General features: G+C 45.3%; 1 protein-coding gene across 6 annotated transcripts in view; it reads left to right on the top strand.

Moving 5' to 3' along the window:
* The window catches only part of GRAMD1B (GRAM domain containing 1B), a 950,052-nt gene that overhangs the window by 448,377 nt on the left and 474,635 nt on the right, over positions 1–27,040 (top strand). Inside the window, exon 1 of one of the 6 annotated variants that reach the window (XM_085647258.1) lies at positions 23,518–23,849. The exons of 4 other annotated variants lie outside the window; for them this stretch is intronic. In XM_085647258.1, the coding sequence (XP_085503384.1) occupies positions 23,801–23,849 (49 nt within the window). In that variant the 5' untranslated portion in view covers positions 23,518–23,800. Of the gene's footprint in view, positions 1–23,517; positions 23,850–27,040 lie in introns of those variants that run through there. One more of the 6 variants, XM_085647259.1, reaches the window with a different exon arrangement.

Genomic DNA, 27,040 nt, shown 5'->3' with positions numbered 1-27,040 from the left:
GGTGTAAGTCATTTTTTTAAACATGCATTATACACAGTATAATATAGCCTACCACAAAATGTGCATATAAATTTAGCTTGATGATAAAAAGTGCTTCTAAAGTATAGATTTCAGTAGCATACAGATTATACCTAGTGCAAACATTTTTAATAGCTGTCCATTAAAAGCACACACTCTACAGCTCAGCGTGAAACACCCTTACAGTACCTCTCAAATATATTATCTACTGGCGGTCGCCAGTAGATAGTTATAGTTAGGACCATGTTTCCATAGGAAATCCGCAACATTCTATTTGGAATAACTTTGGCGCCGGTCGACGAATCCTCGCAAAATTTTCAAAACTAATGGGGCGCTACGCTCCGCTCCTACCCTGAAAGTCTCGGGGGGATTCGTCAAGCGGGGGCTGAGAAAAAAGGGGGGTCCCAAAACGCGTTTTCCCCATGCATTTTTCCATAGGACCTTTAGACACAGCTACAGCCCGAACGGCTGAACAGAATTACGTGAAATTTGGCAGAGAGGTAGCCATAAGGTCAAGGAAGTGCCTTTTGTAGGTCTGGTATTAATCTGTTCAGTAGGTCCTGAGAAAATAGCATTTAAATCAATATATATATCTGTAAGCACGCTCCGTGCGCTTACGGTAAGCTTACCGTACGCGTACGGTGCCGTGCGCGAGCGCTTTTCTGATTGGTTGTTAGATCAAAGTAAACATTCAAATCGGTCGAAACCAGGAAGTATCGGCCGCCATTTTCTGTCTCTCACACTGAGAAAAAAGGTTGATAACACGAAAAGGGGGCCATGAAGAGAGTTGCAGACCCCCTAGCGTTCGTCAGGGGGTTCACGAAGGACCAAAAAGTATGAAAAATGAATTTAATCATTTTTAAAAAAAATCGCGGGGCGCGTGTACGGTAAGCTTACCGTACGCGTACGGTAAAAAAAAAAAAAAAGAATTAACAATCACATTTAATATATAAATCTAAGGACCCCCAAGAGAGAAAAAAACAATTGATATTTTGTAAAAAATGGCGAGGCGTGCACGGTACGAAATGCGCCACGTGGGCGCTCGGTGCGCGAAGCGCACCGTGCGTGCAAAAATTAAAAATAAATACATAACTTAGCATTTAAAAAACCGTACAAATTCACTGAAAAAACCATAGGTTTCACACACGTTATAGTTAGGAATTAGCATTTAAAAAACCTTGCAAATTCACTGACAAAACCATAGGTTTCACACATGTTATAGTTAGCTGTACATTTTACTCGTAAAAAAACAATGAAATTCCACGTTATAGTTAGATCAGGTAACTATAACTTGCGCGCCCGCAATCCACTGCTGATGACGTCACATAATACATCACTCATGACATGGTCAGTGGCATCACTCATGACATTACTGATGACATCATCCTTGTGATAGAGTGGCGGTCGCGCAAGTTATAGATACCTGATCTAACTATAACGTGGAATTTCATTGGTTTTTTACGAGTAAAATGTACAGCTAACTATAACATGTGTGAAACCTATGGTTTTGTCAGTGAATATATATATATATATATATATCTCTGTCAGAGGAAGCTTCAAGTGACTCCATCAATTAATACCTATACCGGCTCCAGAGCAACTTTTACATTTGCTGATTAACCAATTGCACACATTTGCATTTCTTTCGATAGCAGACACACTGGCAAGAAAACTTGTTTCTTGTTTATCTGTCTGCCCCTCTCTTGGGCACAGGCAGCACAGGAGACTTCCTCCCTTCCACTTCAGATGGGGAATTCTCATTTATCGGAATTAACTTTTGGCCTTTAGCTGAAAGACTAAAATACAGACAAATGCCGTCCATTAAACCATTCATCACAGACAACGGACAGTAGGGTAAAATGATGGACAGTCCATGAAAATTATGGACGGGTGATTGCATATCTACGGTGGGCAATCCCATTGAAGTAAGTGAATGTGAACATTTTTTTGGGAGGTGAGGAAATTTGCTGGGCGGTTGAAACTCTGAATCTATTGGAACCATTTGGCTCTGTAGATGGGGTAAAAGGATTGCAAACTGGGGACACTTTCCAAACATGGGCAAGTTGAAATACAAAGAATGCTACTAAAATATAAGGCAACCACAAGGTAAGCTGAAAAGGAATTGAACTCATAGTTATCTTGTGGCCATCTTTTGTTGGGAACTTTTTAAGGATTAAAAGGGAGAAACATGGAACAAGAGAGTTGAGGGAATGTGTAGTAGGGAGAACTGAGCAGATATCATTAGGAATCATTACGGAATTCACTGAGTGAAGAGAGGCTATATAAGAGCTCCCAGGACACAAGTCCTAAAAAGAGAAGTTGGGGGACTAACCAGGTCCGGCAGTACGCAAGTGACATCACGGCGCGCAACATCGCACATGGCATCCCACAAAGTGACCTCACAGGAAGTGAAATCATTAGAAGTGGCATCAGATATTATGACCTCCCAGATATGTTTAGCAGGTCTATTGCGAGTACATTTCAGTGCATTACGAGATTTAACAGATAAGACTTTGCGTCATTGTTGTGCCAAAAAAGTGGCGCAACCCCAATGCAAAATCTGGACCTCAACTAATATATATATATTAACTCTGCCACAAATAAATTGGTAACAAGAAGAAACATGGCAGTAGATCTGATATGCTTAATTAGTTACAAAGTCTGCATTTTAAAATATCTTATGGGGTTAAGGCATCTGGAAGGAGATATTTGTGTGCTCAGTAAATCTCAGGGAACAATAAAAATGGTAGGGTAACTCCGGAGGTTAATTTACTTGTTGGAGAGAGCTGTGTTTTGTCTAGTCCCAGATTTAAACCAAAGTAGCACAGATGGTCAAAATGTCTCCTGCAAAGCAAATCATGTAACATGTAGATGACAGATTTTTATTTTATGGAACTAGGTAAGTGGGTCGCTGCTTGAGATCGTTTACCTGCAGTTGTGTATGTTACGTAAAGCTCTCTAAAACCATGACACCCTGCATTGGGATGAGAAGTGCTATTAAATAAATAAAATAGAGGTATTTAAATTGTTATTTGAGTAAATACTGGGACAGACCAACACATCTGATGTTCTTACAGTGCATACATATCTTTTATATAGAGACTAGACAAAGTCAAAAGCATGCCTCTCTTAAGTACTGGTGAAGTGATGACAAGCCTTTGTTTCACCTCAGATGCATTTGCATCTAAGTGTGTGGCTCCAGACTGTGCCCTGTCAGGTTCATATTGGAACACAAACAGGCCTGATGGCCCATTAACTTCAGCCTTTGGCAAGCGTGAGATCTTGAGGAGCGAGCCCTTAGGGCCCTGCCCCCCGGACCTGTGCCACACCCCCATAGTCCGGTCCAGTAGCCTGATTGGCTACTGGCCGGACTAAGTACTTCCGGGTCGCTCAGGTCGTGTATCCGGTCGGAGCAGATAGCTTTAGGGGAGGAGCCAGGGGGGGCTATCTAGGCCCGGCTCCACATCCACTCTTCCTCTCTTTTCCAGATCTGCACCCCTCGACCAGTGCAATCTATCTCGTGGATCCAATTTATCGTAGCAGCTCGGTCAGCGTTCGTGGGACTCGTGCGCGTAGGAGAGGGATTTCGTATTGTGTGCAGGGCATCGCGGATCCGAGGTGAGGTGTCGGGGGCATTGGGAAGCGCGGGTCAGCTGCTTGTAGCTGGTGGGCGGACATAGTTGTGAGATAAAAAACTGTTTCCCCCGCTGGACGCTGGTGGCTGCCCGTAGTCTCCCAGTTATTGATAGCTCATGTGGGGACACCTCCCTTGGGGGATCCGGGCCCGTGGGTGAAGCGGGGGCCGAGCGTTTTTTAAGTTTGCGTAGCGGTGTGCAGAGCGGGCGTAGTTGGGCGTCAACGGCTGTAGGATATACGGTGGGGGCTCCTCAGGTGCGCCGCTAAATTCGCACTGTTTTTATTTAGTCCGGGTTTTCGAGCGGGAGAATTTTGGGTGCGGGCTCCGCTCCTGGTCTCACGCCATTGTTAAGTATTGTCCCGCACTGTGGCCGAATGGTTATGGGCTGAGTCTCTTACTCTCAAGGTTACGGGTTCAATCCCTGGTATTTCTGTTTCTACAAGTAAAGGAGTAAGAACTTGTAACTTATTTGACTAAGGTTGGATTTGGTGCGAGAGCGTGGGCCGGCGTGTGCAGTCTCTTTCTTTCAAGGTTACGTGTTCACTCATCGGTGTTTCGGTTTCTACAATTAAACGAGTAAGCAATTGTAACTTACTTGACTAAGGGAGAGGCTGCGGTTTAGCGGTTATAGCCGCACACTAGAGAGCAGGGGGCCAGTGTTCGAGCCTCGTTATCGGTGCCACATTTGTTAATTATTGTTTGCTGAATTTGGTGTGAGAGCGTGAGCCGGCGCCGCTTCCGAGTTAGCGAGGGATTTGGCTTGTGTGCGTGGGGTTGCTCAGCTGTGTGGGCAGCTCGGATTAAAAGTTACGTGTTCAATCTCGGTGTTTCTGTTCCGACAATTAAAGGAGTAAGCAATCTTAACTTACTTGACTAAGGTTGGATTTATGTGATTTCAGAATAAGAGTGGACACACAGATTTGGGGCATTATTCACTGCAAGCGCCAATATATTTTAGCAGGTAGACGCGTACAGGGGTTTTTAACCTTAGTTAAAGAGCGGTCTTATCCTCGGCTAGGAGCAGATCTGCGTTATTGAATAAACGGGCTTGTGTTTTAGTACTGTTCTTTAAGGTTTTATTGGAACGTGCACTGCTATTAGGAAGCAAAAGATGCCGCCTAAGCGCAATCAAAAAAGAAAAGAGGGAGAGTCTGAAATAACACAGCTGTTGAAGCTAGTGTTAGCAAAATTGGGCAGGGATGATGATGATAGCGAGGAGGAACAAGGGGGTGAGGCCCCGGTATCGGATAGTGAGGAGGTCCCCGAGCCAGCAGATAGAGCCCTCCCCCGGAGAACCATAGTCCCGCCCAAAGCGGCATTCCCTCCTTTAGTGAAGAAGCCCAGGGTGAGCAAGAAAGGAAGGGGGGCAGGGAACCTGAGGGGCGACCTCCTGCACCTGCTTCTCCTGTAATGCCTCCACAGCTGGTACTCCTGCTGCCGATTGAGCCAGTTCCCAACCTGCCGGAACCAGTGCTTCCTCTGCCCGCTGGGCCCCCAGCGCCAATGCCCAATGCTCCTAGACTCGCGCTTCCGATACCCTGTGTACAGGCAATACCGGTCCCCAACATGGCTCCTCCGCCTGAGGTACCCCCACAGGTAGTCAGTGCGCCACTAGCAGAAGGGCAGTGTGAGGTGGGCACAATCTTGGCGGAGATTAGGGGGGTTTTGAAGGCATTGATATCAACACCTATTCCCCCAATCATGATAGCACCGGAGGTAGTGCCAGTGGTAGCCCCAATCCCGCAAGGGGGAACAACGAGTGGGGTAGTGCCCCCTGCCCCAGGACAACCTGGAGCACCAGTGGAGGGGGGGCAAGCGGCCACAGCGGCTATATTGGCTACTGTGGCAACTCTTTTGGCACAATTAGGCGCACCGGCACTGGGGAACCCAGGCAGCAGTGCGACTGTAGCGCCTTGGGCGTCACCAATGGGCACGGGAAGTGTGCTCAACGAATTGAATAAGCAAGTCGCCCTCTTGGGCAAAGCGCAAGAAAAGGATATGAGCACGCCCCTTCAGGCGGTGGGTCAAGCGGCCCCCGCCCAACCATTGACAACTGGGGTTGCTCCAGGTAAGGCAGTGGAGTGTTCAAGCAAATAAGTAGATAATGGGGTAAAGGCAATTGGTGGTTATGATGCAGTGTTATCTAAGCGGGGTAAATTGGCAGCACATGTTACACAGGACACGAAAGAAAAGATTTGGAAGGGGAATTTGTGGATATATTCGCCTTAATTAGACCAAAAAGGAGGGAAGTGGAACCTAGAGAGAAGGGAGGGAAAGAAGGTTCCTTCAAGGGTAGGAAACCAAGGGTAGAGGAATCAATCATTAATTGGTTGTTTGGTTTCAATGTTTTTTCCATAGTGATTTTGGAAAAGAAGCCGGAAGTAGCAATACCCCTGATATGTTATGCAAATAAGATTTTAAAGGCACAGACAATGTATGGGGGAGTAGCTTGGTTGGACTACGATAGTGACTTTAGATGGGCTAAGGTAGATGACCCTGACATGGGCTGGGACCAAACAGAGGTAAATGTATGGTTAGAGATCGTCAATAATAAAGCTCCCATGAAACAGCCCTTTCGGACTTTCCAAGGGTGCGCAGGGGAGAAAAAAAGGAATGTGTTGGGCTTTTAACCGAAAAACGTGTACCTGTCCCCCAGGGGCATGTAAGTTCAAGCACGCATGTGCATACTGCGGCCACCCTTCCCATCCCAAGTTTAAGTGTATTAAGAAGTCTAAGGAAAAAGGGAGAGAGTCTAAGCCACCTCCTCAGCAGTAAACTACCCACGCCAGTTGACATAGGGAGGCTGATTTTTCTGGCTGAATCAGTACCCTGACAGGAAGGCAGCCAGGACATTGTATGAAGGGTTCTCCACAGGCTTCCGCATTCCAGCACAAGGGGTGCCCCCAGTGGGTTATTGCAAGCGCGCATGCACCGTATGGTAGTGTCACAGAAGGTTGAGAAGGAAAGGGTGCTGGGGCGGGTGGCTGGCCCGTTCACTGCGCCTCCATTGCCAGGATTTGTGTGTTCGCCTCTGGGCGTGGTTCCTAAAAAGGAGCCTGGCCAGTTCTTGATAATTCATAACTTATCAGCACCAAGGGGGGCATCGGTGAAGGATGCTATAGATCCCTCCCTGTGCTCTGTGACCTATTCTTCCTTTGACGCGGCACTTCAGAGGCTGCACGACTTAGGGCCCAACACCTTCATTGCAAAGACGGACATGGAGTCGGCTTTCCGGCTCTTGCCGGTTCACCCTGAGGATTACCCTTTTCTAGGTTTTCAGCTGAATTCCCAATTTTATTATGACAGGTGTATGCCAATGGGTTGTGCAGTGTCGTGCAAATACTTTGAGATGTTCAGCTCTATGCCGCAGTGGTTGTTTGTCTTCAAAACAGGGCACAAGGACATAGTACACTACCTAGATGACTTTATGATCATGGGCCCCCCCGCATCAAGCAGGTGCGGCCAGGCCTTGAGCAAACTAGTAGCTATGTTTGACGAACTGGGGGTGCCATTGGCCCCCATTAAGACGGTGGGTCCTGCTACTAGTATGTCTTTCTTGGGCATTGAGATAGACACGGTAGTGGGGAATGCAGGTTGCCATTGGACAAGGTACAGGCTTTCTCGCAAGCAATAGATTCTGCTCTGGCGGGACCCAAAGTCATGCTGCATCAGCTTCAGGTGCTAGTGGGTCAGTTGAATTTTGCCTTAAGGATAATCCCGATGGGACGCCCCTTCTCAAGGTCAATTGCACGGGCAATGGCGGGGTTGACTCAAAGCGGTACAAAAGCATCATCACATGCGACTACAGGCCGATGTGAGGGAGGACCTGAGAGTCTGGTGTAGTTTCCTGAGTGACTTCAATGGTAAGGTAATCTGGCCTGGGCTGGCAATATCCAGCACAGACTTGAGCTTGCTCACGGATTCAGCAGGTAGCATTGGTTTTGGAGCAGTGTTGGGGTCCCACTGGTGTAGGGGCGATTGGCCTGCATCTTGGCATGAGAGTGGCTTGACCAGGAACATAGCCTGTCCCCCAGGGGCATGTAAGTTCAAGCACGCATGTGCATACTGCGGCCACCCTTCCCATCCCAAGTTTAAGTGTATTAAGAAGTCTAAGGAAAAAGGGAGAGAGTCTAAGCCACCTCCTCAGCAGTAAACTACCCACGCCAGTTGACATAGGGAGGCTGATTTTTCTGGCTGAATCAGTACCCTGACAGGAAGGCAGCCAGGACATTGTATGAAGGGTTCTCCACAGGCTTCCGCATTCCAGCACAAGGGGTGCCCCCAGTGGGTTATTGCAAGCGCGCATGCACCGTATGGTAGTGTCACAGAAGGTTGAGAAGAAAAGGGTGCTGGGGCGGGTGGCTGGCCCGTTCACTGCGCCTCCATTGCCAGGATTTGTGTGTTCACCTCTGGGCGTGGTTCCTAAAAAGGAGCCTGGCCAGTTCTTGATAATTCATAACTTATCAGCACCAAGGGGGCATCGGTGAAGGATGCTATAGCCCCTTCTCAAGGTCAATTGCACGGGCAATGGCGGGGTTGACTCAAAGCGGTACAAAAGCATCATCACATGCGACTACAGGCCGATGTGAGGGAGGACCTGAGAGTCTGGCGTAGTTTCCTGAGTGACTTCAATGGTAAGGTAATCTGGCCTGGGCTGGCAATATCCAGCACAGACTTGAGCTTTTTTTGGAACTGTTTCTTATAATAGTGGCAGTAGACATTTGGGCTGGATTCTTCAAGAACAAATCAGTCATTTTTTGGTCAGACAACATGGCGGTGGTAGAAGCTATCAATAGGCAGGGAGTTACTTGTAAACTTGTTTTGAGGTTGTTAAAACATCTAGTTTTGTCTTGCTTAAAGCTCAATCTGCTTTTCAAAGCAGCACATATTCCAGGTGTTGAGAATCAGGTTGCTGATGCTTTGTCTCGCTCCAAGTTGCAGGATTTCCAAAGGTATCACCCTCAGGCAGAGGAGCAGATGACTGTGTTCCCGACATCTCTGTGAAGGATTGGAGCCCCGGCCTAGCAAGCCTGGTAGGAGCATCATTAAGCGATCGCACTACAACAACTTACCAACAACAGTTCAAAGCATACAGGATATTTGCTAAGCGCACAGGCCAGGCGACCCTTTATTCCACAGGGGCGCTCTGCGAATTTTTACTAGATCTGAAAGATCAGGGAAGGCCAGCATCTTACGCCAGGGCACACGTGACAGCGATAGGCTTCTTTGCTAAATTAGCGGAACAACATGACCCGGCGCAGTTTTTGTAGTAAGGAAAGCGCTGTCTGGCTGGGCTAGGCTAGAAGGGGTCAAAAAAGATAGTAGAAGGCCTTTGGATACGAAAACTCTCGGTGACATTCTGGGAGTACTACATTCGGTATACTTTTCTTATTATGAGAGCATCTTATTTGGGGCTGCATCTTGGCCTTTTATGGTGCGTTTTGACTAGGGGAATTGGTGGGGACCTCAAAACTAGACCACGCGGGGGGACTCCAGTGGCAGGACACAAAGTTAGTCCACTGGGGCCTGGTGGTGGCTCTGAGTAAATCCAAAACAGATCAGTTGGGGAAGGGGGCCACGATTCGCCTAGCCCCCGCGCCTGGTGAGGAGATTTGCCCGGTAGCCAGGATGGAATCATAATTGCCGATTCGTCCATCAGGGGGTGGTCAGGCCCTGTTCATACATTAACAGGGCGAATGCCTGTCGCAGTACCAATTTAGGGAGATGTTTGGGCAGGCGCTGGTGTGTCTGGATCTGGATTCTAAGGGGTATTCCTCACACTTGTTCAGGATTGGGGCGGCAACGCTAGCAGCGGGCGCCGGCTTGCCAGCTGAGGCGGTTAAAAAGGTGGGGCGGTGGTCATCGGCCTGTTTTAAGCACTATGTGCGGCCCGAATTACTGTAGGACAAAGGACCGATATATTGTTATGACCATGCTGATGTTTCAATTTCTCTTCCTGCTACTAGTATGTCCTCAAAGGTGATATGGGTGTTGGGACACTCGTTCGTGCGGCGTGCCACAGTTCGGCTACGGCAGAAGCGTATGTCGAAACCACCTGGTTTAAAGAGAACGTCGTTCCTATGGCGAGGCGTCGGCGGCCTGCAAATTCGGCAGTTGCGGCAGCTCATTGAGGAGACGAGGGAACATGAGGGACATCAATCCCTGGATTTGATTATCCTGCATTTGGATGGAAACGACATGGTGGAGTTGGGACGCATGGCAGTCAGGGAAGCCTTACTGACTGAATTCGCCTGGCTAGGGAGAGCATTTCCGCTGGCTCCGATTGCATGGTCTTGCTTGATACATCGCTGGACATGGGCTACTGGAGTCAGGTCTCGAGCTTTGAACGTGTCGGTAAGGCGCCTCAACGGGGAATTGGCCAAGTGGTGCTCAGGTCCGGGCCGCTTGTGTCACATTCCACATAGACTAATCACAGGGGACCTGAAGTTTCATCAAGACGGCGTGCATCCTTGATGATATAATACACGGTAGGGTTACTGGGAGGGAGTCCTGTAGGCCCATGTGGATAATCCTACTTCCTTAATTCTGGCTGCATTTTTGAGCAAAGATAGCATTGCTTTATCATTAGCTATTACGAAAATCGGCTATACGTATTCGGCATAACACTGATTGTAAAGCTTTATTTTTATTTTTATTTTTCTTTCACTACATACCAATGCTTCCAAGATGGCTCCATGTTTGTGAACAGTGTTTAGATCTCCTTTCACCCCAATCCTCTTTCTATGTTTAGTCTCCTCCCTCCCACCCATAGCCTCATTGGTGGATGTTTAGTGATGACATGTATTTGAGAAGGGCGGGTTTTCCAAGCTTCTGTTGAAGGTTGCAGCGATACGGTTCCTCTTCCGTCCGTACGAGACCGACATATATGGGATCCTGACCGCTATTGAGGCAGTAAGTATTTTGGGCGAGAGCTGCCTGTAGCTGATTTTATTTAGGCGCACGTTACATCTATCCCTTTGGAACGTCTCTGTACTTTTTATTAACCAGCGCCTGCCCCTTGATAGATCCTAAAGAGTTGACGCTTTCATCCCTAAACGTACCTGTGTTTAAATTAAGCCACGTTGTGCCCGCTTTAGGTTTTCACCAGCGGCGGACGTTTAAATATGGCACCTTACACGCGGCTGTCCCGACCGGAGTTTTGAAATCTTCAGATGTTCGTACAATCTTTATACCGGTTTTAGAACTGCATTTTACGGGTTTGGATTGTACTAAACGGCCCTTAGTTAGCCCCAGAAACCCCCTCTTATTCACCTCTGCCTGCTCTGTTTGTTTTGTTTTATAGAAACTCTGTGTATATCTGACAGCATCTCTCCTGATATTGGATAGCGGATTTATTCTTGCCAGCGCTACATCTGGTGTTCACATGCGCCTTACCTTACTAGACTCCCATTGAAGTATTCGTGGCTCGCGCCCAGAAGGAACCATTTCTGATTCAAGTAGGTTATTTATGAAGCATTTATTGATCATGTTTGTTGTTTTTTCCTAGACCCAGTGAGGTCCTTGTTGAAAAGTTTGCCCCAGGAGACATCGGCAGATTGCTAATCACACACCATATTAAGCACTCATATTGCTTCTTCTAGATTTGGGATGCCCATGACTTGAGCATCGCCTACCTTCCTATTATCAGAAAGGAAGTTCCATTTTTATTGAGCCTCACTGGACGCCCCCTCGGGATACCGAACTGGGTCGTGACTTAGGTTCGGAGGTCGATTACCCACGGCCTTCCAAGGACTTAGTTTTTAGTATGTATTACCTTGGTTTGTTGTTTTTCTTCATCTGACGGGCTTAATATCCCCTTTGGGCACTTATGAACCTACACGGTTTGGTGGTTCCTTTCTCTCATTATTTCTGTCACAATATAAATTTTGACTACCTACGAGTCCTCCACTTTTTTCTTTTCTGTCTAAACTCTACTTTTTTGACTGTGGTGATTGGATTCACTTTTTCTTATCGTGTCACCTTTACACATTATTGGTGAGTTGTTCTTTTCTGCTACTGCTGGACCCGTTTTGGGACACATTTATCAAGTAGTGAATTTGCTAGTCATTCGTTAATAACTGGAATTGTTCTGGACTTTAAGACATTAATTTTGTCGTTGAATATGAGACTATGTCAACATATTACACTGTTTGTTTAGTTTAATTCATTTCACTGTATTGTTTTATATATATCTATTTGATTTTTTAGATCGAGTGTTTGCCCCCTATTAGCCCTGGTCTACGCCCTGATGAAGGTGGGGCCCCCTTGTGGGTCCTGCACCGAAACGCGCGTTGGCGCTTGATTCGATTACCTTCTCTCTTTTTGAGTACCACCTGGCCTCCTTTGGATGAGATACAATCAATTCATCCTTTTGAATACCCAAGGATAACCTATTCTCAACCCCAATGTGATCTGATGTTATGAATGTGGTTATGATTGAATGTATGTGTGGATGACGTTTTAGGTTTTTGTGGGGCATTTACTGTGTCTTTGATGAATATATATTTATTGATGAGTTTTTTGATTGTTTGTACAAAACCTATATATGTGCCTTTTTGATATCAAAAATATTTGTATAAAATTGAAAATTCGTTCTCCTACAAAAAAGTAAAATAAATACAAAAGATTTATTATCATATCTATATATGTTTTTGAGTGTTTTTCATCTTCATTTGTCCACTTCTTTCCAGTTTTGTCTTGTTGTTTATCAGGTACCTATTGATTAGGCCCTATTACATATCTTTTGAACCGGTTTTGGTTTTCTGTCTCAGTATTTAGGCGTGCATTTGTCAGACATTGGCACAGATGTGTGGATCAAGGGGATCTGGTCTTTTGTTCAGAACTTATTTGCAGGTGGGGAGGGTGAAGGACCTGTGGGCCCTGGTCACCCTAGTGGCGGAAAGAGGCCACAGAACATTGATTTTCAGGGTTAACGGGAAGCCTGCTTATATACTCCCAAGGCCAGCACTGAGGGGAGAGACGGTAAACTCTCCCCAGGGAGAATGGGGACACCGGCTGGGGAGTCAAGGGCACCAGGTCACACAAGCCTCCTTGGCAGCCTGGTGGTAGAGGGGTGGGCCCCCGGAAATGACGGACAAGGACCGAGGCCTGGGGTCTCACCACTCAAGGACGCAGGTGGGTTGCGCCTTGCGTGATTCTCAGATAGGAAATGCGAGCCAGAGGGCCCCTTGGTGCTGGAGGAAGTAGATTTTGCATAACCGGTGGTTATGATCAGTGGTAATACTTGTAAATATTAAAATTGTGAATATCGAATGTTAAATGTGAATTTAAAAAAATTGTTATTGTCATGTTTATGAATGTTTTAATGATTATTAAACATGGCCGTTTTTCCCACACACTTGGACTGGTTAGTTTTGATTGTGGGATTGCATGAGGTTGGGGTGGGGGGTCACCCTGGAGGGTCCGGGCTCTATATCTTTGGCCCAGCTGGAGATGAAAATAAAAAAGCCCACAGCCTTCCTGCACTCCCTGCTGGGAATGGAAAGCAGACAATGCGCAGGATCTGTTGAACTTGTCCCCATGTCTGAAAAATACACCTGGACAAGTTCAGCATATTTCAGTGGGGACCAGCTTCTTGGCAGAGTGGACGGCGCCTACCCTATGAAAATAGTGGGTAGACGCCGACTAACCACGTGTACCCCCGACTTGTGCCTTGAGAACTCCAATGGACATTCTATTTTATGAGAGAGGAAGGCGAAGCAATGGAGCGTGAGAGAAATGGAGAGTAAGCATAGGGGCGTGGCTAATCCGAGGAGGCCATCTGTGGCTCGCACCCTTAATCCTCTTACCATAACTTTGCGCTCTCTCAGGCCTGTGCTATATTAAGCGCATTGTCCTGTAACACGGGATGTCGCATGTGGCCTGTGTGGGTCTGGTTTTCTCTGCACATGGAGTTAGGCCTCACACGGGACTTTGCATGCGTGAGATTGCACTTGGCACATGGCTGCTTCTGAGTGTGGTGTGTCTCATTAAACATACGTTCAATGCCATGAGAGTCTAATTGTACGCCTGTAAACCTTAGAGCTTATGCATATAAGTCCTGAGGAGCTGTGAGAATTGTAACCGGGGAATGTGCCGGGAGGAGGGTCGGCATGTCATGGGTGCTGGCGTATGAAACGTGCTTAGCAGATTTCTCCATGTCGTCTGGCTTTAATTGCCTGCTTTATAAGATTAGTGCCTGCGTGTAATAATGAACGTCAAATATCGTCGGCCTAGTGTAAACAATTAACTGCACAAGCGTGTCTGGCTGGGTGGACCTGAACGAGGTTGTGTGAGGCTTAAACGTAGACTTTAAAAGAGGAATATTGACGGTTTCTTGAAGGTCAGCCGTAATGATTATTGATTTCGTTATAAGCACTCTGCAGTTTTAATAAATAATGAATACATACATGGGTGTACGCTAGAGTGTGTGCGTCCTGAGCTGTAAATCTGCAAGGCAGGGAGTCTGCATTGTCCGTTCCTGGGTGTATTCTCTTTTTTGTTCTTTTTAAGTATGTTTGTATAAAAGCGGGTTTATTTGTGTGAGAGGTTTACGGTTACTTTGCTGTATTGTGAGCCCGCATATGGAAATTCTATGTGTAAGGTATACCTGTGTTTTTCCCTATTTGCTTGCAAGTTTAAAGCATGTGCATGTTTGACTAACCTATGCAAAAGGGCATTTTCAAGTTTATCAAAGTGCCCTTACGCCTGTGTCATTGTCTCTGTTTGGGCTTTTGTCTTAGAATGCATTTTTTCCTCTCCTGGGACCATATGTACAAATGCATATGTACGAAACACTGATTGATATTAGCTAACATGTTACCGTACCGCAACTTGTGTTTAGCGATTCGGTATTTGGAAGGGGCGTGCTTAGGGTGTCCCTTCCAAATACCGAATCAGATCTCAGTGCTATGTATGAATGTTTTGCGACTGAACTACAGTCGCAAAACATTCCTTTTTTACCCACACCACCAGGGTAGTGGTAACCATTCACAAAAAGGAAGTGGTCCTCGTGGGACCCGTTCCCCAATGTGACTGTTGAAACAAATATTTTTTAAGCGGAGGCAGCATTCCAAGGGACCACAGCCTACTCTCAGCAAATGAAACTTAAACTTTTGATTATATTTCTTGAAATGCATCCAGTTTTTCTTTAAGGAACAACAACTCTATAAATAACAAATGTTATCAAGAGAGCAACATAAAATAAATGACCTTGCAAGATTGATTAGTAAATACCCTTAGCGTGTCATAAAGTCAAATAAGGTACACTTCCAAAACAAATAGCCATGATCTGGCCATTAAAATGGCATCACGTTAGTGACGTAAATGCATACAAGTATACAAACTGACACTGAATTACAAGCTACATATCCTGTGGCTTGCTTCTGCAGCTTATCAAAAGGACTGCTTGAGCACCATCACCAATGGGAACACAAACAGCACAATGTAACAAGCCACAAACCGCCACAGGCTTGATGAACAGCCCATCCATGAAAAAGAAAACCATCAAAAACACATGAAAGTAAATAGCTTAAGTGGGCTGGCCCAAAGCTCACTCTCTTTACTACTTCTAACAAGTACTTTATTAATGTATTGGTAACATGAGGTCTACTTGGCAATCACTGAAAAGCCCCAATTTTTCTGACGGGGTTCACAGATCCATATCTAAGTCAGCAGATCTGCAGACTTGCAGGTAGATCCGCATACATTTTTGGAAAGAAATAGACAACTTTTTCAAATCTGGAAAACAACTCTTAAATTAATATAAATATTCAAAGTGTAACTATGAATAGCACATACCAGACACCCCAACACTGTGGATCCTGAGGCTAGCCAGGCCCTGTGCTGAGACTATAGTGCATGGTCTAAGGTCCTGGACAGCAGTTCCACTATCCGTGGCTGAGGGCCTTGTACACCTGGCTTGGTGGCACAGAGGCTGGTGTTGGACCTGGCCGTTGGGCATGCACAAGATTACAGGCTGTGTGCTGCGAAGTCGGGTAAAGGCACAGTTAGAGTTGTGTGCAAGGGAAGTTGGGGAGAGGACGTGGGGATGGCCATGCACAGTCCACACTGAGTGCCCAGGAGGTTGAGGGCAGGGCCTGGCCAAAGCTGAAGATTGTGTGTAATAGGGGTTGGGTACAAAAAAGATTTATGATCTATATCATAAATAAGTCGATTCCTAAAAATATGTATTAATGGAAAGTTATGTTTTACTCCGCTCATAAGAAATCAACATATATTTGTAAGCAAACTTTGGTAATTCACTTTTAAACCTAAATCATGTTACAAAACATAGTCAAAAAAATGCTGATGTTGGCCAGTTAGAAGAGCGAACCACAACTTGCCCCTCATCTTGCATTCCAAATGCAGACTCACAATATGTATCCTAGTAAATAACAGAACGTAGCAATTCAGCAATATACAAACAAAGAAATAATAATGTATCCATAGTGATGTCATTGATAATGTCAATGGTAAGGTAATATACAATGTCACTGTGAGGAAAGTGGTGTATTATATAGCGTGGTTGTGTAACCTCACCACATAATACCATCCCGATACCAACTTGGGTCCAGTCAGGCTCATTTGCTAAATCTTAGCTCAACCCTGGGTAGCTGTGGCTTTGAGCAGCCAGGCTTATACAAAGGAACAAGTATAAAGCATTTAGAAGTACTACAACAACAAAATAAGAAAGTCACACAACACAAAGGAAAAAACCAACTTAAAAAGATAGATCTTATTTTTATGAATTTTTAAGCACCAAAATTAACAAAATCAATGTAGACCACCAGTTGGTGCAGCCTCTTGCCAGGTCTCGGTAACAGCATGGCAGTCCTTCTTCGGTCCTCTGTCCAGTCCAGATGTGTTCTGAGGTCTGGGTGCCAGAGGTCCCATATGCATGCTCAGAACGTGCTCTTGGGGATGCAGCGGTTACTAATCAGTGGGCTACTAGGACCCTCCACACCTGATGACCACGTCCTGTAATGTGTGGCATCTAGCTCCCCCAGATTGCACCATTCTGCCCACTCCCAAGATGGGAGAACCCCTCTCTCAGTTTGAGGAGCTTGGTAGCACCCTAGTGGTGCGGCTACCTGAGGACTACACGCCCACGAAGAAACAGTTTGGCAACTGGTCTCCCCTGTCTACCTCAGCAAAGAGCGGCCTGTATTGTGTGTATTTTTTCCAATTGCCCTTCAAGGGCGGCTTCTCCTTTGACGTTTGACTTCTGGGCTCACACCCTGTGTGACTACCTGCGAGGGAGAGGTGACACATCTACCAACAGCAGGTCTCTATTGTTCTCACTCCTGGGAGTCGTTCACACTTCTCCCCAGGAGAGCAGGAGGCTATCTTGTGGGCAGAGACTGACCACTGGAAATCTTAGGCAACAGAGTGGCAACTTTCTATAAGTTGCATTTCTTAAAAGTTACATTGAATTCGACTTGCGCAACAAGTTGGGTTTAATGTAATGATTATTTTGATATCTTGAAGTGCTAACTTCAGTAGTACCAATCAGAAGTTATCTAGGCTGAGATGCAAGCCTATAACTCTGTACTTGCCAATGAGGCTACCAGCTTTTCCTCAGTAAAAATTACAGTTTGGAGGTTTTACTGTTACCAAGTTAAAGACAGATTTTTCCTTTGGTTCCTGTCATCCCACAATAAAAAGACCTCTACTCATTCATACAACTCGTCTTTCTTCCACTCTGACTCATGCATGTGACTACGAACAAGGCCCAGACAGTAAACCTATGATGCGTCAAGAGTAGAAATTAGTACAATTATTTATTTAAATTGAAATATATTTTGTTTTCTTAGTATGTTTGTTATTCTTTTAAAACAGAGAGCTATGAAAAACAATACATAATTGCCAATACAATTAATACAGTTGAATAGAATAAAACATTTCATGCACAATTATACCCTTATACTGATAAGTGAAAAATCAAATAGCATATTAATTACACAAATTCTTCAAATATTAAAAGAGAGATAATAAAGACAATACACTTTGTCATTCAAGATTGCACATTCGTAGAAGAAGGGCCAACTGAAACCCGGTACATTGGCTCTCGTTTAGTATCTACTGATCCAGCCAGCAGTACGAATTGTGCAAATAGTGCGTCAACGCGTTTCGATAGTGTTATTTCACTGTATACTATCTTTCTCAAGACAGACATATTACTCTCTTTGTTAAAAAATACACGTGATACCAAATACAGTCCTATTAGATCTTCCCAAGTATTAATTAAATTTTTTGGAAGGAATTTTAATTAATCCCTGGCATTCATCAATGGCTAAAATTCCCAAATGAGGTATCTGCTGCACAGGATATATACTGATAGTAGTCAATCTTCTAAAATGTAAATCTGTGCATGATAAGCATTCTGTGCAAAGCACCTTTGCCAGAATATTAAAATGTCGCTGTAATAAGGCACTGATTATGCACTGGTTGCTCTCATCATTGTAGAGCTTATGATAAGATCGACTGGTTTAGTGTCTGCCCTTCATAAATTAGGCCTGTACTAGCCTTTGTGAGATACCATGCGGGGCTCTCCTGGTTCACGGCTCAAGGTTTTGATTTTACTGTTAGGACATATAAAAATACATGTCCTACTTTTTAATATACAGCAGCCTCCCTTAGGAATCAATAGGCCTGCTGTAGAGGTGACTTAATATATATTAAAAGGTTGGGCTGTGCCATTCGTTTAAATGGCAAAGTTGAGTTAGCAGTTTAAAACTGCTTTGCCAGTCTGCGGTGGCAGGCTGGGAGACATGTTTTCACATTATCCCAACCAGGTTGGCTAAATAAGTAATGCAGCCCTTGTGGAATACATATGTAAAGTTACTCCAATTGGCTATAAGCCAATCAAACATTTCTTTTCAAGGGTCAGAGCACTGGCAGTGTGGTCTGGTTAGCATGCCTCACTGCACTCTCAGAGTCATAAAACTAACAGCATCAGTCCAAAACTGTGGGGGTGATCACGCAGAAAGAGGAATGTCCTTGCAGTCACACAGGATATACTCAGGCATACTCATTGAAAGTGTTTTTTTGCACAGATGAAAGATGATTTCTGTTTAGAATGACCTGGAACTACATTCGGCAAAACGGGAGTGGAAGCACTCATTCTCTTGAACCTATCAAACGCATTAAACACTATATCATCAAATTTAAATTTAATTGAGCAGATGAAATGATATGGGTATCTAAGGAAATATTCTTGTCTGGATTGATTCCTTCCTTAAAGCCGGGACAGACATAATCTTTGGTCCTCTATTCACCTCAACACCATCCAGCATTCAGAGAGGAGCTCCTGAAGGTTCAATACCTCACTGCTTTTGTTCAATGTCTTCATCAAACCACTCCCAGAACTCAACAATTCTTTTAACCTCATACTATGCTGATGATACTGAGAAAATCCTTCAATTGCCAATTGACTTTCAACTTCCAAATTAGATAAGTGCCTCAGAGCTACTGACCAATGGATAATAGAGACTCACTTCACATGCAATGCCTCAAAAACAGATATCCTTAAATATGGAGGATGAAAAACAACATCCTACTAAAGTGACCTAAAGAACAATGGCTGTCACCAGAAACCTCCTCCTAAGTACAAAATTAGGAATCATCATGGATTCAGCACTCTTCATGACACCACAAGTCAACCAATTATGCAAATCTACATGCCAAACTATGAGCACACTCCGATGCATCTTCTTTCATCTTAGATACCAGCAAAAGTCCAGGCGAGCGCATCGCTGATCTTATCACATCTGGAATATGCTCATGGCCCGTACCCTGGAGCAACAATATCTATTTTGACACAACTCAAAATAATTCAAATCCCAGTGGCAAGACAACTTGTTCTGCACCTTAAGATTTGCAAGCACATCTCACTGACTCTTGAAACCCTGCCTCAGCAGCTTGGTGCCGGAACATCTAACTTCAAACTACTGTGCACAACACACACGGCAATAATCAAAAATATCCAGAAATATGTTTCCTGATTAAACTCAGTAAATTGTTTCTAAAAAGGATGGTATGCTACAAATTGGCACCACAACTAACTGTTCTGCCATATAAAAAGAATAAAATCAGTAGTAAATCCTTCTCTGTCCCACTGCAAGACTATAGAATTTACTGTTACTAAAGTTTAGAAAGACGTTGAAAACAACTAACCTCATTCAAACATCAGGTATAAAATAATAAAATAGAGTAATTATCTCACTATCAACAGGAAGTGGAAATGTAGGTATCACCAAGAAACTAAAACCCTCACTAATTTAATCCATGTCAATCCATGTCTTCTGTTGTATACCACTGGACCTTAACTCTTAGTCCTACTGAGGTCTGCCACCTGAATGAGTGGCCCAGCCTGTGTAACCGTGACCCAAAGTATTTATAACAAAATTATCTAACAATAGTACTGCCATCCACTAACATAATACTAGGACAACTAAACAATAGTATATTACTAATGGTGTGTCTGAAATTCGTGTAATTTGCATTTGCGTAATTACACGAAATCATGGCAGAACTGCATGCCATTACGTGAAATACAAATCCATCACTATAGTGTGAAATGCATCCATAAATCAATTTTTTGGGTGAATGTGCTTTTAGAAAACCAGCACCACGAACAGCAGCCACTCGCATCCTGTTGTACCATTGTTTTGGTGGTAACTTTTTACCGCGAGTTTCGCTTTTGCTGTACGTTTTCACAGAGTGGCACAGTTCCTGAAGTGGCGTAGTGACATAATTTGGGGAATTTTGTGTAAACAGTATAACACAAAATTTCCAAAATAACCCAAATTGCACTAATGTAATTTAAATTTCACCCAGTACTACATAATACGCTTTCTGTACTGTAAGCCCTCAATTCTCTCTAATAGTAGGGAAACAATTAGGCATGCAGATCAATACATAACTAAGACATCTGCATAAATACAAACAATGATTAACTTACTGTCCTCTACTCTAGAAATTCCATGCAACAATTCACTATACCAACACTAATATTGTTGCATAATGCATGTCTAACTGAAACACCTACAACTACAGCTTTATTCTAACTCTGGGTTCCACAGGGTAGCAAGTTTCCCCTCCGCAAAGCACTCCAGTGCCTCGGTAGGGTAGTAAGCGCTATATAAATCTACAGTACAAGACACTGATATCATTTGTAATGTCATCTGTCACCTCTAGGGTGAGTTCATGACACTGCGTTTGAGATGTGAATTGTGGTTTGCATGATAAAATTGTAATTACGCTGGCAAATTGTATGTAATTATAAAATGTATTATAAGAAATGTATGAAAAATATCTCAAAACACTGGCAGCTTGTCACTGAGACATTTTCTGCTTGCACCAATCTCCTAGGGGTATCTTCTTAGACTTACTTCAGTGAAAAAAGTCTTGTGGGATACCTGCATTTCACTCTAAAAGCATAATTTTGTGAAATATTTATGGAATTTCTTGAACTTTTACAAGAAAAATACATACTATTGCACACCCTACACAAAATATGGTTTGTTCAGCTAACCATAGGCTAGCTCGTTTCAGCGAATTTTCAGTTTTGTGTAGTAACCATAATTTCATTTTAAGGGTGTAGATAGATGGATGGATGGATGGATAGATGGATGGATGGATGGATGGATGGATGGATGGATGGATGGATGGATGGATGGATGGATGGATGGATGGATGGATGGATGGATGGATGGATGGATGGATGGATGGATGGATGGATGGATAGACAGTATACCTCGCCTTTGACTGGGTTAAGGATATATTTGGGGTCTAAGGGCAGGATGCTATTACTTACTAATCTTTTCCTTGGGGCATCAGGCCCAGACATTGAGATCGCTCTAAGGCTGAGACGTTACTTCATATCCAAAGGACACCAAGTTTCAAGTCCTGGAATTTTATTTGACAACATAACGTGTGCGGGAGTTGCATTCTTAATGCACATCCATTGTAAGTTGCACTATTGCACCTGCAGACAGTGCACTTTAAAAGGAAAGCCAATGAATGGTTACAGCAGGGGTATCCAACCTAGTCTCGTGAGTACCAGCTGCATGATGGATTTTCATGATAGCCACATAAGGAAAAATATGCATACATTGAGTCTAAATAGAACTGTTTTACATAATCTGTAGTCGTGTTGAGAATCTGACATGCATCATGTCATCCTGCTCCTATGATGGACATACCTGGGAAACAGGGCTGGTACTACATACGCTGCGGCCACCAAGCAGGTGCCATATTGTGATAAATGGCCATGTTGCCATGGGAGATAGAGTGCCAAAATTAAGCCCAGGGGCTTCGTAGATTGAGAAGACAGACTGACATGATTTTTTGGGGAATGAAATGGCAACCCTACTTTGATTGAGAAATTCACCTTCGAATTCTGCATCTGGCCACAGTGGGCTGCCTCATATCACCTGGTCTCCACCAACAATATGGTGACCCAATGTCCTAAGCCTCTCATTCCTCGTACTCAACAGACACCTCCACTCTGCAGAACTGGCCCTTGCCACCATCCCTCGGGTCCGCAAGACCAGGCCCGGGGGAAGATCCATCTCCTACCTCGCCGCCAAAGCCTGGAACACCCTGCCTCTCCACCTCAGGCTATCCCCGTCGCTGACCCAATTCAGGAAGGATCTGACTGAACCTCAGTGCCCATCAGGACCTGCAGCAAGGTGCCTTGAGGCCCTCACGGGTGAGTAGTCGTGCTTAACAAACACTGATTGATGGATAAGTAGAGGTGGACCAGCCACTAATGACTCGCGACAGATAACGGGCTCTGGTCCAGCTCTGTCCTTTTTATCCCTTGAGCTCAAAATCAGACAAATATTCATGTCTGAGGCCCACACTCTTATCTAATGTTCAAGGCTGATTTAGTTCCTCATGGAATTAAAAACTAAAATTAAAATGACATACCCATCTATTTGCTGAATTGCACAAAGTGAGACCAGGAAACCTAACATTAATCCCGGCTTCCCTGTTTGAGCAAAATGTGCGATCCTAGGCAATTACCTTGTTTCACTGTGCCTCCTTTTGCTTCATCATTAAATTTAGGAGCACATTGAAAGACATCTCTTCAGCAAGTGTGCTGTACAAAAACTTCTCTTGGTTCTATGTATAATAAACTTCTAAGCACCATATAAGGGGCACATGACAAATGACGCCTCTTGATTCACTAATGGCATTGTTGACAGGGCGCTGGGGGCATACAAGTTAATGCTTAGAATCGACCATTTCTAATACATGTCACTCAATGCTATGCTATGATATTTTACTCCAGGGTGAAACGCTTCTGCTTGATAAAGAAATGCACTCTCCTTTCATTTGAAGTATTTGTCATATTGTGCGTGACGTTTGCTGCACGATTATGTTAAATAGTGTAATTCTTGGCTCTTGATGTCAGTCAAACAGCCCCTCGACTCTGACCCAGCTCTCTCAATTAATTCTCCGGCTTGCCCACCTCTAGTCCTTTGTCACTTTCTGACTTTGCGACAATTCACAGCTATTGACTACAAGTGTCAGCATGCAAAGACCAAAATGATGAGCACTTTCACGCATAAGGCGACCTGAGTTCACCGAGAGAGAAACAGGGAGAGTGCTGCAGTGGATGAAACGGATAATAAATAAAGAGAGATCGTCATCAATCCAGTCTGTGATACTGTATCGGTTATGACACGTCACTGTGACCCTGTCCACTCTGCCTTGGTACACGGGACTACGAGGACCAGCGTGCACTTCGGTGATGCGAGCTGTCCAGCCTCTGATGCTGATCCTCTCGCTGGTGCACGGTTGGATTGAGCGGTCTCTGTGTGGTAGGGGATCTAGCAGAGAGGAGGAGCAGGGAGAGGAGGAGGGGGCGGCGGTGAGAGCAGGAGCAGATGTGCGGTGAGCGAGAGAGACAGCCAGGGATTCGTGCATTGGAGCCAAACACCCTCCTCGTCGCGCGCAGGGTACCGGCGATGGAGGACACTCAACGAGGGCAGCCCCGGAGCCCCGACGTGGGGAGGGAGCGCAGGGGTCCCCTCGTCCTGTGAGGGCCCCCGCACCCCCACCGGAGGGCTGTGAGATGGTGGAGTGGGCGGGCGCCCCACCTGCTCCCCAAGCCCCCACCCATCGGCTGCATGAATGAATGAACCTGGAGCTGCGGCCAGCGACGCTTCGCCATGGCCTCGAGGTGAGACCACCTCTACCCCGCTACGTCGCATCCTTTCCTGCTCCCCTCCTTCTTACCTGTTCTCCTGCCTCAGCCCCGTGTATGGACCCATTATCCGGCCCCACTGCCTGATTTCTCACCTTGACTGGTGCCCTGCCTGCTCCCCAAGACTGATCCCGTGCCTGCCTCCCAAGACTGCCTGCCTCATCTACGTGGGACATGGGGGCTAGGATGCTGGAGGGGGCTGCGGGAACATGGGAGGTGGAATCCATGTTGTGTTCAGGGGGCTGGCGGTGACATCATGCTGCAGAGGTGTCTGCCTGGACAGCAAGCGTGGCACCGACACAGTATCAGTGGGGACAGAGGCAGTGCCGGGGCGTCCCTGCTGCAGAGCCCGCCTCCCTCCCCACTGGCCGGCGCCTGCTGTCCAGGCGGACACTTCTGATGCCAGGCTGCCTGTCGAGGCAGGCCCCTGCACGGTGCTTCTCTGCCCCGGGTATTCCGTCCTATATATCTGTGCAGTCTGCCTTGTGTGTTTGATGCCATGCCTCTTTCTCAGTCTGCCTGCAGTTCGGATAGGCACACTTGCAGCCACCCCACACACACCCTTAACTCTGTCTTATGACATGCCTGCTGTCCACGCAGAGACCTTTTGACCCTGCCCCCCTCCAGCTCATGCCTGCTGTGCCTGCGTAGGTAAGCACCTTTGAATAATCTGACCATCCTATGTATAGTCACCGAGACACCACTGCTCTGCGCTGGGCTTGGATTTTTACAAATCCTCGTTCTCAAGTCTTATGTTTTGTTAGGTTGATTTGTATAGCCCACTAATCACCCGAGAGGTTATCCAGGCGCTTGGTTTGTCATTTCAATCCGGTTCAAATTATGAGAGTGAAGACTAGACGTCTCCTACGTGGTAAATGGAAGACAGCTGGAAATGCAGTGCTGGGGTGACAGTTATCTAATCAACCTGCACCTGTGGTCTGCTCCCTTCCCCATATGGACCAGGCTATGGCTTGCGCCCTCACTCATTAGGCCGAGCATTCGAGACCTCTTGTATATACTTTTGTATATACTTATTATATATGTGTATGTACTTTGTGGGCTCTGGAGATCAGCGCTAGGACTTGTCTGCTTCCGCTTAGGGACTATATTTCTGTTTTACTGCCTCTATTTAACTGTGATGATAGAAAACGACCAGCAGAGGCAGTATAGTACCAGAATTGCTTTCTTTTTTTACTTTTCTGGCAACTGCCTCCATTCAACTTTCTTGATAGAAAACGACCAGCAGAGGTCAGTAAAATACCAGAATCACTTTAGCATTCTCTAGATTCCAGTCCATAGAAATTATCTACCACAAGCACCCGTAGACAATAATATTTTTTTCAAACTTGTATTTCCAGTGATATGACAATCAAAGGCTCTGAATTTATATTAAAAACAGAGCTTCGGACTATACCATTTCCTGCTGAAAGGCAATATTTCTCTCCATGTGTTCCCAAACCTGGCGTGTCACGCAGTTTGGTGCTTACTTTCCCTCCATGTTAAAGAACAGTAGATGTTTCAGCACCCAGGCTAATGTGCTGCATAGCTAAATACATATAAGGTCCCAAAGGCGAGACCGATTGCATAGTAAATGCTTTTTTCTGCTTATTGACCTGCAGGCCCCTTAAAGTCCATCCCTCAAGCATGCACTGCAGCAACGTCCTTTCCTTGTGCCTGATTCTGTTTCAGTCTCTGCTTCTTTCTAGGATAATGTCCCACCTGCTTCCCTTTCCCCAGTACTATGGTTGGTGCCATGTCTCCTCCCCAGACAGCTTCGTTTACATCATCCGGCGCTCTGGCCTGTGCCATGCCTGCTGTCCAAGTATACATGTGTGTACCCTGCTTACCCTGCCATGCTACTTTTTCTGGTCACCTCTGCTGCCAGCCCAGGGATAGACCCACTAGAAGCTGCTTGTGTGATGCTGTGACTGCTTTCAGTGCAGACGCACGTGCAATATCACAAAAAAGAGAGACTAGGGAAAGAGCCTTCAATGACTCCCTTATCAATGAAAACTCACTCAACAGAGAAGTGCTAAAACCATTAAAACTCCTTGTTCGAAACAGACAAGGGGGAAGGGATTAAGTTATCCTTCACTTTCAATAATACAGAGTAGTTAGAAGAGGATGGGGTACAAGCGAAAAGACAACACTTGTCTTAAAACTGCCCTCACACACTTTTTAGTGTAATGCTTCATCATAGGGCCGCATCTGACGTTCAGGTGCAGACCAACACACTGGACGGAGCGCAGTTTGTTTTGGGTGTATGAAGATTAGTGGTGAGGGTACAGAAAATGTGGCGTAACAAACAAACCAACAAGAAACCTAAAAAAAGGTAGAGAGTATAAAGGAAAATATATTCCCTTAAGAAGGGACCAAAGAGTGCAGACACACACAATTAAAACTACCTAAGAGGGAACTGCCATCACTCTGTATTCAAGTAACCCCTTGGTAGGATTACAAATCAAAGATTGGGATAATCAGGGGAGGTAAAGACCCCTATGTCCCTGCTGCGTATACCAACATGTTTCTGCCAATTTTTCACGCCCAACTGGGTCGTTCTGGCATTCGTCAGGGTGTTGGTCCCACGTTATCTGGTCTTCACCCCTATTTGGAGTTTTTACCTTATTTCATCATGCCGGACAGTGCCGCAAAAATAGTGTACTCTGGGAAATTTCCGAGGGGGAACAATTTTAAGGGTTTATTTAGCAATTCTCCAAATCCGGGACCTTTGTGGGACCGTGGTCTTGTACTCACACTTACTCCAAAGAACCACGCAACTTTAGTTCCTCACGCCGGTCCACGTGCAGCCTGCTTAGTGTGAAGGTTGTGTCTCAGACGTACACGGTGTGAGTGTACGTTTGTCACCTGGCCCTGCGCCATTGTGGCCATTCGTCTGCTACTGGCAAACTGCATACATGAACACCGGCATTAGTAAGTCACCTCTACATGTGTTCATGACCTCTACCTTCAATGTCGATGTATGTGGGTGGGGGTGGCCGTGCTTGTGTGCAACTGGCCATATGACCGCCAATATGTGTGACTGTACATGCACCCCATAGTGCAAAGCTTTGGTTAGGTAGAGGCCTATCTGTCAGAAATCCCAGTTAATCACTACAAATGGTTTCTAGTGGCAGGAGGAAACTCAAGTCAGTGATGATTTCAAAATG

The sequence above is a fragment of the Triturus cristatus genome, chromosome 3_2 (assembly GCF_964204655.1).
Source record: "Triturus cristatus chromosome 3_2, aTriCri1.1, whole genome shotgun sequence".
NCBI lineage: Eukaryota > Metazoa > Chordata > Amphibia > Caudata > Salamandridae > Triturus > Triturus cristatus.
This window is presented reverse-complemented; position numbering and strand designations above follow the sequence as displayed.